At 41.7% G+C, this 13,581-nt stretch overlaps 1 protein-coding gene across 6 annotated transcripts in view; it reads right to left on the bottom strand.

Annotated features, from left to right (window-relative positions):
- The window catches only part of lnx1 (ligand of numb-protein X 1), a 217,848-nt gene that overhangs the window by 131,461 nt on the left and 72,806 nt on the right, over positions 1-13,581 (bottom strand). For 3 of the 6 annotated variants that reach the window (XM_043690856.2, XM_043690849.2, XM_087988144.1), the window contains one exon: positions 1,040-1,509. In XM_043690856.2, the coding sequence (XP_043546791.2) occupies positions 1,040-1,404 (365 nt within the window). In that variant the 5' untranslated portion in view covers positions 1,405-1,509. Of the gene's footprint in view, positions 1-1,039; positions 1,510-8,307; positions 8,508-8,645; positions 8,729-13,581 lie in introns of those variants that run through there. The other 3 variants (XM_043690873.2, XM_043690893.2, XM_043690864.2) reach the window with 3 other exon arrangements.

The following is a 13,581-nucleotide window of genomic DNA, read 5'->3' on the forward strand; positions in this document are numbered from 1 at the left end:
AGAGTTACAGAGTCTGCTGACCTCTGTGGTTGTGTTAAGGCGAAAAAGCAGCTGTCACTAATTTCAGTTTATGTTCATTTGGAAACAGAACACAGGACCGAGTGTGCAAAACAAAAAGAAATGTTGACACCTCGAGAGCTGGATATAGTTGTAATAAAATGAATCTTTCAACATGGTAGGTTCCTTTAGTTTAGTTACAATACTCAAGTGGCCAAAAATCAGCTTGATTCTTCAAAATATACCAGGATATATTTCAATGAAATAGTTGCACTGGAGCCAACAGCCTGGGGGATAAACCAAGTCATTGAATTCAGTCTAAATACTAACATCTTGCAGGATTGATCAAAGAAATATTTGATTGGCTGTTCTTTAGGTGCTTAAAAGAGTTATTTAAATATTACTGAATCTTTTTGGAGAGACCCAGACCCGGAGAGTTCCCTACAGTAGACTGGACAAAAAAAAGCAAAATCAATCAATTCCACTTATTGACTGAAATCAGTGGAAACTGGATTGCCTTGTGCACCTTTTGAAAAACTAATTTTGAAGAAGGGGAGAAATAAAAAAATAAGCATATGTACAGACTTAGTAAAAGGATTGTGACTCAGTTGACTTCAGACAGTATTAACTTAAAGAAGTCTTACTTTGTGGTAGAATATTGTGCTGTGGAATTCCACAACAGAAGATGGTGAAATTTGAATTTAATGAAAAGTCTGGAATAATGGCGACCAACTAACCACTGTCAATTGTTATAAAAGCCCATCTGCTCCTTTAGGAAAAGAAATCCACTAACCTTCCCTGGTCTAGCTCACATGTGACTCCAGAACCATGAACATGCGGTTGCCAAAGGGCAGTTAAGAATAGGGATGGTCATAATGGCTGACCTAGCCAGCAATGCCCACATCCCATGAATGAGAAAAAGTAAGATTATGTTGGTCGATCAGCATTGGTTTGGGGACTTGATTGACAGATTGGTTGTAATCTCAACACTAGATTAATTTCTTCACGGAGTTATGTTTCTTCAAATGCCAAGTGTACTTACTTGCGACGTAGATGAAGTTCTAGCTCACAGCGCTGCATTACTTCAGTGCAGTGGTCTTTAAATGGACAGGCGACCATTAATTTATCCAAGAGTTTTTGCACGAGGAAGCTTGATTTCTTGCACACCTTCATACACAAGGGCTTCCTATCCATGGGACAGAAGTCTTTGGCCAGTAGGAAATTGGTAAGACATAAAGTACAATAAGTGTGACCACATGGTGTATCCTGTGGCTGCACTAAGGGTTGCAGGCAGATGTGACATATGAGATCATCATCGATTTCATCCTGGTAATTATATGAATGATTTTCCTGAGGCAGGTGTGGCTGTCCACAGCAAATACAAAGTGTCAGTACGTCAGAATCCATAATCACTGCAGAATCACTTCATTCAGCACTACTCAGGGACAGCAAGTTCCAAATAAATGCTCGTCAATTAAGTAGATCATTGGAGTTTCTGGTTAAATCCCACAACTGAAAGAAACACAGATAGAGACAAGTAAACAACTGAAACTCTTCATTCAGCAAATAATTAAAATCTTACAGAAGTCAAATTTATCTTCAGACCAATAACAGGTTATCATTGCACATCAATGAGAATAAATGAGGATGGATACTCAAACATATAGTAAGGCTCTTAGTTTGGAGGCATGAATACAGTTCAAACTGGCTTATATTTTGCTGGCACTCTCAGGTGATTGAGGTTTGGGGTTTCAGCCGCATTCGAGTGCTGGAGTAGAGTGTTTTGGCTGAAAATTCAGTGAAGATTTGAGGCAGTACTACATTACTTGGACATTGTGTTTTTCAGTTGAGATATTAAACTGATATCTTGCCCTACCCCACTGTTTAAACGAATGCAAGACCTTCATCGGCAACATCTGAAGAAAAGTAGGTATCATCTCAGTGCCCTGACCAATGCACCAATGTGCCAAAAATTGCCCTATTATTCTTTTACCACATGCAACAAGACACTTTCAGTTTATATTACCAAGTAATTGCATTTCAAAATGTAATTCCTTCAGATTTGTTGGAAGGGGAATAGTTTAAATGAGGATATGCTGCAGGCTCTGGCATACATTTCTGGAAATGTTCACACTTCATTTGATGTATTTCTGGGTAGTTTAGAATCTACATTAAAGACAAAAACAGATTCTTTCCCCTCCATCCAAAAAGTGTCTTTCTTCCAATCCTACAGGAAAAAAAATGTTAATCTGCTTTTTACTTCGGAATTAAACTATTCTTGCTTACAATGTAGCATTTTCTCAGTAGCAGCTGGCAATCTATTCCTGGGAAGAAAGATTACTCAGTTTTTTTTAAGTTGGCATCCTTTCCCCTCACAATCGACAATCTGCACATTGTCCCATCAGTAGCCAATTCATGCTGGTACTTTCCTTTTAGGTCCTCAGTTTAGTCTGTCAGTGCTCCTGCTCTTTCCCTGTCTCAGTTAATTCAGCTTCTCCTCATGCCCCAGTACACAACTGAGGCTTACTCTTCTGGATGCTACAGTGATAATGCTACATGTTATGGACAAGAATAGCTAATCCCTTAAGAATTTCTGCCCAAAGTATATAGCTCTCTCCACAACTAATAGCAATATAGAATCCTTACAGTGTGAAGAGAGACCATTCAGCCCTTTGAGTCCACAGCAACCCTTAGAAAGACATCCCACCAAGTCCCACCCCATCCCAGTCACCATACATTTCCCATGGTTAATCCAGCTAGTCTGCATATCCCTGGACACTCCGGGCAATTTAGTATGGCCAATCCAGCTAACCTGCACACCTTTTGACTAGAAACCAGAGCGCCCAGAGGAAAGCTACACAGACACAGGGAGAACATACAAACTCCACACAGAGTTGCACGAGGCTGAAATCAAACCTGGGTCCTGGTGCTGTGAGGCAGCAGTGCTAACCACTGAGCCACCCATGCCACCCAACAACACAAGATAGTAAAGGGAAGGATCCTGGTACACTTGGATTTGTCTGTAATAGTGATGGAACCCACTCCGAAACGGTGCGAGGGAGAAACTGAGGACTGCAGGTGCTGGAGATCAGAGTCAAAAAGTATGATGCTGGAAAGGCACAGCCGGTCAGGCAGCATCTAAGGAGCAGGAGAGTCATTGTTTCACACATAAACTCTTCATCAGGAATGTGGGGTTGGGGCAAAGGGGGCTGAGATATAAATAGGAGGGTGGGGGTGGTGGTGGGGTTGGGGGAGGTAGCTGGGAAGGGGATAGGTGGTCCAAACATGGCCTGATGATGTCTATGTGAGGTCACTGGAGAACTCTTGGCACCGACAAAGTTTGACCAATCTTAGATAAGCAATGGAGAAAAGAAAAGGGAACGCTAAAAAGAAAATTAAATGCTAAATTTCCAACTGGTTTCATTTATCAGTTTGCATGAAGCAAACTCTTTTGTATATAGTTATGCTAGATGAGAAACAGATTACAAGGGCATGACCAGACCAAAAATTGAAATCATTTTTTGCACAATAAAGGGATATTGACTTTTGCTACATTACCTTATAGGACAATTCCCAAATTCAGAAAGTAAAAGATCAGCAATACTATTAGTGGGATAACGATGTCTTTCATTGATTAATTTGCATTTACAAAACAAAGACAGAATCATTATAGTGAAAATCAGAAAAGAAAACTAAAGTCATTTTTTTACAGTTGATCAAGTATGTAACACATTGCACTCTGTAAATATGGCACAGTGGTTATCGATAAAGACCCAGTGTGAAGGCAACCGACCTGTCCAAAGCTGGTCAGGAATAGGACCTGCCTGAAAAATTTGCAATCAGGTAACACCCAGAAATATCTTAATTTAATAACTTTCAAGAACTAGCAATGTATGTAAAACCAGATTTTGGTTTTGTGCTGTCAATTTAATTCTCCCTGAAAGGATCTGTCTCAACCTGTCAAGGTGAAACTAAAACATGTTCTTTATTTGGAAATCTCCCTCAGTCCTGCCCCCCACGGGAGCTGAAACATTTACTCGGCATTTGACACAAAGTAACAGAGTCCAAGTGAACAATGTTTCAGTGTGCACTATAGGCAAAACCACGAATCTCTTTGTGTAGGCATTGTTCATGGGACTTCAAACCAAAATCAGGCTTACCCTTATAATTTCTTGACATGGGTATGTGGTAAACCAATATGGTTTCTCCAATTTGCAAACTAAAAGAAATTGACTTGATGAACATGTGGATCCGAGGAAAGGTTAGTGACCTGAAATACTAGCACCACAGATGGTACATGCAATTTTTTGTCTTTGGACAGGTATTTAATTTACTGCCACTTCTCTTCCAGGAATGTCTTCCTCAAAGACATTTCCCTCTGTTCTTTGACAGGATTTCCTGTATGTTTTCCTTATTCACCTTCATTGGTTTCTCCTCCCAGCTGATGAAAGATCACTGAGCTGTTTGGAAGGCAAATGATCTTGCAACTTCACCCCATTGCCTGGCATGACCATCTAGCAACCTGTTCCTGTTTCTGGTCTCATCTCAGGGATGTGGCATTTGGGAGGTGATGGCTAATCACCAAACGTATCCTGTCTAGATCTAGATTGGCTTAATTGTGAACATGATTAGTTACTGACATTTACTTGATAATGTAGAAAATTGTCGAGCCATTTCCACACAAAGCACGACAAATCCGGCCCAGTCAATTACCACCATAAGATCTAAGAGCAGAACAGCAGAAATAGTCTGCACCTACTCTCTACCATCAGTAAAGTGATGGAAGGTGCCATCAACAGTACCATCAAGTGGTGGTGTTCCCTTGCCCCAGTCCCTATGTCCTTCTGGATTTTAGACTTTGGGTTTGGCAAGTGTCGTCTGAAGAGACTTGGCATGTAGGAGTCGTGCATCTAATCGATGCTACTAACTTTTACTACTGGTCATCACTTGGCACTTGTGTGACACAAATGTATTTCCCACTTGGCAGTCCAAACTAGAATATTGTCCAGAATATGTTGCATTTGGTTATGAACGTCTTCAGTATCTGAGGATTCTGAAATGGTGCTGGATACTGTGCAATCATCAATGAACATCCCCTCCTCACCTGACCTCATTACAGGCTTGGTCCAAACATTGGTAAAAGAGCCAAATCCAAGAGACAGAGTGAGAGTGATTGCCCTTGACATCAAGTCTCCATTTTTCTGAGTGTGTAGTCATAACTCATACAAAGGAAGTTGCTTGTTGGAGGTCAGTCATCTCAACTCCAGAACATCTCTGCAGGAGTTCCTTAACGTGGTGTCATGGGCCCAACCATCTTCAGCTGCTTCATCAATGACCTTCCCTCCATCAGAAGAGGGGAAGTTCATTGATGATTGCACAGTATCCAGCACCATTTCAGAATCCTCAGATACTGAAGACGTTCATAACCAAATGCAACATATCCTGGACAATATTCTAGTTTGGACTGCCAAGTGGGAAATATATTTGTGTCACACAAGTGCCAACTGATGACCAATGGTAAAGGTTTGTATCATCAACTAGATGCACTATTCCTACATGCCAAGCCTCTTCAGACAATACTTTCCAAACCCAATGTCTAAAATGCAGAAGGACATAGGGACTGCTGCAAGGGAACACCACTGACTATGGGACCTTCTCCAAGCCACTGACCACCCTGGCATGAAAATATATTGCCTTTCCTTCACTACTGATAAGTTAAAATCCTGGAATTCCTTTCCTTCCAGCCCTGGGGTTTCAACTAGACCCTAAGGTGAATAAGGAAAACAAACAGGAAATCTTGTCAAAAGACAAAGGGAAATACTTTTGAGGAAGACATTCCTGGAAGAGAAGTGGTGGTAAATTAAATACCAGTTCAAAGGCTGGAAGTCTGACATAAAAAGAGAAACTAGCACCATCTGCGATGCTACTATTTCAGGTCATTACCTTTCCTACACCCTACACCCTAACAGTACAAGTTGGCAGCTCACTATCATCTCCTCAAAAGGTAGTAAGAGATGAGAAATAAGCATTGGCACAGCCAAAGATTTTGATATCCCATAAATTCATTTTTAAAAGTTTTGATTTTTGAGTCAGAGAGTTTAAATTCAAATTCAGGGCCAAATCACATAACTGAGTCTGGCTCTTAAAATGTTCTTCTTCTGGTCATTGTTACACTTGCGGTTTTTTTCAGAAGTTAATCAAGGTTTAATCCTTCTGTGCCGCTACACATCTATCTTATTACTCAATTCAAGGAACAGCAAGGAGCTCTGGCCCTGATCTTGCCAAATATTCCTCCCTTGGGTGACAACGCCAGAAATAGTTAAAGTCATTTACCCCTTTTGATGTTTGTGTGACTTGTGTATGAAAGTTTGATACATTGTTCCAATAAACATTGAATAGGACATTAGTTAGGCCACTGTTGGAATATTGTGTGCAATTCTAGTCTCCTTCCTATTGGAAAGATGTTGTGAAACTTGAAAGGGTTCAGAAAAGATTTACAAGGATGTTGCCAGGGTTGGAGGATTTGAGATATGGGGAGATGCTGAATAGGCTGGGACTGTTTTCGCTGGAGCATCGGAGGCTGAAGGGTGACTTTATAGAGGTTTACAAAGTCATGAAAGGCATGGATAGGATAAATAGACAAAGTCTCTTCTCTGGGGTGGTGGTGTCCAGAACTCGAGTGCATAGGTTGAGGGTGAAAGGGGAAAGATATAAAAGAGACCGACAGGGCAACTTTTTCACACAGAAGGTGGTACATGCATGGAATGGGCTGCCAGAGGAAGTGGTGGAGGCTGGTACAATTGCAACATTTAAAAGGCATCTGGATGGGTATGTGAAAAGGATAGTGTCGAGTGATATGGGGCAGGTGCTGGCAGGTGGGACTAGATTGGGTTGGGATATCTGGTCGGCATGGACGGGTTGGACCAAAGGGTCTGTTTCCGTGCTGTACATCTCTATGATTCTATGACTCTATAATACCAGTGAGAATATTTCAAATATAATTCATTGGGTGTTATAATCCTTTGAAATGTCTTGAGGTTGAGGAGACAGTGTATATAAATTAAATATTTCTAAGGTACTTCTGTTGTTTACTAATCTACAATACCAGATGTGAATCAATGATTCATCTCACTTCCAAGCCAACTGGCTTCAGGTTGGAGACCCACTCTAGATACTGGAGTCCCATAATCCAGGGTTGCAATCCCCAGTACCAGCACTGTGCACAGAGTGTAAGCACCTTGGAGCACTGAGCCAGCTGAGACAGTTTGAATGCTTCGCAGGTGGTTGCAAAAAGTCCCAAGTTACTGTTAGAATTACAGCAAGGCAACTCTAGAAATGTACAGCACAGAAACAGACCCTTTGGTCCAACACGTCCATGTCGACCAGATATCCTAACCTAATCTAGTCCCATTTGCCAGCACTTGGCCCATATCCCTCTAAACCCTTTCTATTCATATACCCATCCAGCTGCCTTTTAAATGCTATATTTGTACCAGTCTCCACCACTTTCTCTGGCAGCTCATTCCATACATGCACTACCTTCTGCATGAAAAAGCTGCCTCTTAGGTCCCTTCTAAATCTTTCCCCTTACACTTTAAACCGATGCCCTGTAGTTCTGGACCATGGGCCAATATTTATCATTCAATCACATTACTTAAAATAAAATGTATTATCTGGTTGTTTAGGTTGTTATATTTCTGGTACCTTGCTGCGCACAACTTAGCTTCATTGTTTTCTGCTTTACAACAGTAATTGCACTTACAGGTACATGTATTTCATTGTCTGAAGTAGTTTAGAACATTCCACTATGGTGAAGGCACTGTATAAGTACAAGTTCAGACAAGTTTTTACCTTTCCACATTCTCTCAATTATATAACTTCTGTGTAAGTTTAGTGTGACTTCAAATTCGAACAGTTATCATAACGCTTATATTCATATAGTCTTGAATCTTTAGAAAGCTGTTTTTTTCCTTTTAACAATGTATTCCCAGGTTTAACCCAGCACATTCAATGTGATTGCTAACCTTTTCAGACAAAAGTTTAATGCTGATGAATTAAAAAGCTCTGAGAGTTCATCAGCTATTGCAAACAGTCATGACTTCATCAAGTAGATAGAATTAAAGGAAATGCAACTCAGAAAACAAATTGAAGTTAGTTACTTTAGGTTTAACTAACCCTTGACAAAGTAACAAAATGTCAGGAATGATAACCTTTCCAGCAAGTTGTCGTATGGAAAGGATTTGATGAGATAAAGATGCAAAATGAATAGGTCTAAAGAAACCCAAAGAAACTCAAATCATCGTAACTTACCGATGCCCGGTGTCAGAAACATATTCCATTATTGGAAAAAGTTACAAAATGACTGCTCAAAATTTTCAAACCATAGAAGCAAATTGTGAACTCACCGTTGCTGCACTCTTTTTAGAAAAGAATGTCATTGGTTAGAAATGAAGTTGCTCGAATATCAACCAATTCAAAACGTTTCCTTCATACATAATTGCAGGTCTTTACAGATTTTGATCCCACCCAATTTGCAGTATTCACCTCAGAGGTTTCTCATTCCCTGGAGACTCTCTTGCATCGACAAGAGACTCTTTAAAAAAAATTAAGGGTGCCATGTACAAAAGAGAATGTTTGGAAAATCTCACCGTTTCATGAACCGTGTGGAAATGTTGATCATATTGTTTTGATACAAACAACATACATCCCTTCCAGTTTTTCTTTCCTTTCAGATATTAGGAGCATGTCCCAAAGTAGGACCTTTGCCTTTTAAGACCTTTCCTGTTTCACTATATTTATGAGTCACTTACAGACTTGTTCTTTTGTATTACCTGTATTTCAGGTTGCTATACATAATGGGAACCATTCTGTAGCCAGCCTTCTTGTGAATTGTGTAAGGAGGGAAGTGGAGAGGGTTTTAAACTAAAACACTGGGGCAAGGGATTAAGTTTGGGAAGCTGTTGCAAATCAAAGAGAGTAGAGACAAAGCAAACTAGAAATAATAAATGGATCATGACATGAAGGGAGAAAGTGTAGAAATCTAAGAGGTAATCAACAGATACCACAAGTGATTACAAAAAAGTAATAAGTTAACTGAAGTAAAAGGTACATATCTGAATGTATATAGTAATCAAAACAGAACAGGTGAACTGATAGCATAAAGAGAATTAAATCAGCATGAACTAATAACCATTACAGAGATGCAACTTCAGGCTGACATAGATTGGGACCAAATATTGCAAAAGATACATTACATCGAGAAATAGGGGTTACTGTTTAAAAATAAAGTGTTGCCCATTTCAGACAGAGATGAGAATCTTTTTTTCTCACACAGGATCACGTGTCTTTGGAACTCCTCTTCAAAAAGTGGTGCAAGCTGAATCTCTGAATATTTTTAAGGCAGAGGTAGATAGATTTGCACTAACAAAGGGTGAAGGGTTATCAGGTTATTCAGTTACAATCACAACTTGTACATCTTACCTTTGTGTCTGATTTCCAATCACATTGAGTTACTTTGCACATGTATATGGATAATAACTCACCTTAATTTGCAGAGTTTTCCTTGATCACTGCACTAATTACGTGCTATCAGTTTGTTTCCTTGACATCCAGTATTAATGAAAGTCCATCAAACATTAAGACAGAATTTGTTGCCTTTAGGACCCACCACAAATAATGTACTTGCCAACCAACCCCATTCATTTTCTTAGCTATTCTCACAGGTGAGACCAGCCACAAGGCAGGCTTGACATCCTGTAAACCCTGGAAGACCTTCTGTTAAAAGGTTATTAGTTTTTTTTAGTATTCCCTGCTCAATTCACTTCATCACAAACTTATTGTCAGTATTTTGGTAATGTCAGTCGCCAACCGTTCACCCAATTGATGATGAAAGTCTCATTTCTTCTTGTCTTTGCCATTTCCAGACTCAATTACTGTAATCACATAACCAAAGCCAACAGCCATTTGTAAGGTTTTTCCCATTTATTTGACTAATAACGTTAATACGTTTAACGATAAGTTAATTTAAAAGTTGTCTTTTTTTGTTTAGCCTTGTGGAAACAGAATTGGAGACCGAGAGTGGATAAGGATGCAGGAGGGTGGGGCAAGACCCACTGCTTCCTGCCTCTGATGGGAACTGGGGCTGGCCATCTTCGCCAGTGATAATTGGCCTAGATAACAGCCCATATGAACCATCCTTCACTGGTGCCAGTGTTTCACCCGGCAGAGTGATCCGTTTCCCACCTCCCCACACCTGTGGAGGCTCCCAGTGACAGGGCCAATAGTTTCTTGCATAGTCAGTGACTGCCTGTGGAAGGGATTCTCCTACATCGCAATGTATTGATGTGCTTTGGGAATCTTCTTTGTAGGTCAGCGAACCCTTGCACTCCCAACCTGCCTCAGCAATGCTCACTAAAGAGAGCAATAACACAATGGCAATGTTACTGGACTAATGATCCAGATGCTTGGATTAATGCTTTAGGAACAAAGGTTCATCCCCCGCCACACCAAATGGGGCAATTTAGAGTTAGAGAGTCAGAGGTACAGCATGGAAACAGACACTTCAGTCCAACACATCCATGCTGACCAGATATCCAAACCTCATCTAGTCCTATTTGCCAGCATTTGACACATAACCCTCTAAAACCTTCTTATTCATATACCCACCTGGATGCCTTTTCAATATTGAAATTGTACCAGCCTCCACCACTTCCTCTGGCAACTCATTCCATACGCACACCATCCACTGTGTGAAAAAGTTGCCCTTTAGGTTCCTTTTATATCTTTCTCCTCTCACCCTAAACCTATGCCCTCTAGTTCCAGACACCCCCACCCCAGGGAAAAGACCTTATCTATTTATCCTATCCATACCCCTCATGATTTTATAAACCTCTATAAAGGTCAGCCTCCTCAGCCTCCAAAGGTCCAGCCCATTCAGACTCATCCCTCCAGCCCAAACCCTCCAACCCTGGCAACATCCTTGTAAATCTTTTCTGAACTCTTTCAAATTTCATAACATCCTTCTAATAGGAAGGAGACCAGAATTGCATGCAATATTCCAAAAGTGGTGTAACCATTGTCCTGTACAGTCATAGCATGACCTCCCAACTCTTGTACTCGATGTACTGACCAATAAAGGAAAGCATACCAAACGCTTTCAGATTAGATTCCCGACAGTATGGAAACAGGCCCTTCAGCCCAACAAGTCCACACCAACCCTCCAAAGAGTAACCTACCCAGACCTTTCCCCAATTCTATATTTACCCCTGACTAATGCATCTAACACTATGGGCAATTTAGCAAGGTCAATTCAAATGACCTGTACATCTTTTGGATTGTGGGACAAAACTGGAGCACCCAGAGGAAACACAAGCAGACACTGGGAGAATGTGCAAACTCCACACAGATAATCTTCGAGGTGGGAATTGAACCCAGGTCCCTGGCGCTGTGAGGCAGCAGTGCTAACCACTGAGCCACCATGCCACCTATTCACTATTCTATCTACCTGCACTCCAAGGTCTCTTTGTGGTTGGAGGGTCCCAAGGCATTCTTCCTCCAGGTGGCAGGTTGTAAGGGTTTGGCGATGGAGCAGGGCCAGGATCTGCATGTCCTTTATGGAGTTAAAAGTATTTGGCCATGGGGCGAAACCTCCAGAAACAGTTCTCCTTCCAGATCCTCCACTCCACACACTTGCAGCCCTGTGCCGCCACCTACTCTACCTGCAGTCAGCTCTGCCCAAGCTCAGGGCCACATTCTCCCAGACCTGTAAAAGACCTGTGCTGTTTTACATCCTCAGAAAAATCCACATAACTACCACCCAGTGACCGAACACTAACCTCCCCCCCTCCACCCCCCACGACAGCCCCCCACTCCCCCAAGCACAGGCAGGTTCTGAGCCTCCTCCATCGCCAAACCCTTACAACCTGCCACCTGGAAGAAAAACGCCTCAACTTCCGCCTTGGGATCCTCCAACAACACAGGATCAATGTGGATTTCGCCCATTTTCTCATTTCTCCTCACCCCACCTTATCCCTGATCCAACCTTCCAACTCGGCACTGCCCTGTTGAACTGTCCTACTTGTCCATCTTCCTTCCCATCTATCGACACCACCATCCTCTCAAACTTATCATCTTCACCCTCACTTCAGCTACCTATCACACTCTCAGTTACCTTCCCCCCAGCCCCAACACCTCCCTTTTATCTCTCAACCCTCTGTTCCACAAACCTCATTCCTGATGAAGGGTTTATGCCCGAAATGCTCCTTGGATGCTGCCTGTCCAGCTGTGCTTTTCCAGCACCACACTCTCAATCTTGTATATTTACCCTATCCATGCCCTTCATGATTTTATGAACCTCTATAAGGTCACCCCTCAGCCTCTGACACTCCAGGGAAAATAGCGCCAGCCTATTCAGCCTCTCCCTATAGCTCAAGTCCTCCAACCCTGACAACATCCTTGTCAATCTTTTCTGAATCCTTTCAAGCTTCACAATGTCCTTCTGATAGGAAGGAGACAAGAATTGCACACAATATTCCAAAAGTGGCCAAACCATGCCCTGTACAGCCGCAACATGACCTCCAAACTCCTGTACTCAATATTCTGACCAATAAAGGAAAGCATACTAAACGCTTTCTTCACTATCTTATCGACATGCGACTCCACTTTCAAAGAAATATGAACCTGTACTCCAAGGTCTCTTTGTTCAGCAACACTCCCCAGGACAATATCCATTAAGTGTATAGGTCCTGTCCTTATTTGCCTTTCTAAAATGCAGCAACTCCATTTAGTTGAATTAAATTCCATCTGCTACTCCTTGGTCCATTGGCCCATCTGATCAAGATCCCATTGTAATCTGAGGTAACCTTCTTCGCTGTTTACTTCACCTCCAATTTTGTTGTCATCTGCAAACTTACTAACTATATCTCCTATGTTCACATCCAAATTATTTAAATAAATGACAAAAAGCAGTGGATCCAGTACTGATCCTTGTGGCACTCCACTGGTCACAGGCCTCCAGTCTGAAAGGCAACCCTTTACCACCACCTCCAGTTTCCTACCTTCAAGCCAGTTCTCCCTGTATTCCACGTGATCTAACCTTGCTAACCAATCTACCTTAATGAACCTTGTTGACTGCCTTACTGAAGTCCATATGGTTCATGTCCGCCCTTGACCCTCATCAGTCCTCTTCATTACTTCTTCAAAACATTCAAGTTAGACAGACATGATTTCCCATGCACAAAGCAGTCTTGACTATCCCTAATCAGTCCTTGCCTTTCCAAATATATGTAAATCCTGTCCCTCAGGATTCTCTCCAACAACTTGCCCACCACCGATATCAGGCTCACTGGTCTATGGTTTCCTGGCTTTTCCTTACCACCCTTCTTAAACAGTGGCACCACATTTGTCAATTTCCAGTCTCCGGGCACCTCACCTGTGGCTATCTATGATACAAATATCTCAGCAAGGGGCCCAGCAATTTCTTCCCTCGCTTCCCACAGAGTTCTCAGGTACACATCAGCTCATGGGGATTTATACAACTTTATGCTTTTTACGATATCCAGCACCTCCTCCTCTCTAATATAGGCA

Source organism: Chiloscyllium plagiosum, unplaced genomic scaffold (genome assembly GCF_037043375.1).
Source record: "Chiloscyllium plagiosum isolate Xiang-an unplaced genomic scaffold, Cpla_swu_hap1 HiC_scaffold_1, whole genome shotgun sequence".
In the NCBI taxonomy this organism is placed as follows: domain Eukaryota; kingdom Metazoa; phylum Chordata; class Chondrichthyes; order Orectolobiformes; family Hemiscylliidae; genus Chiloscyllium; species Chiloscyllium plagiosum.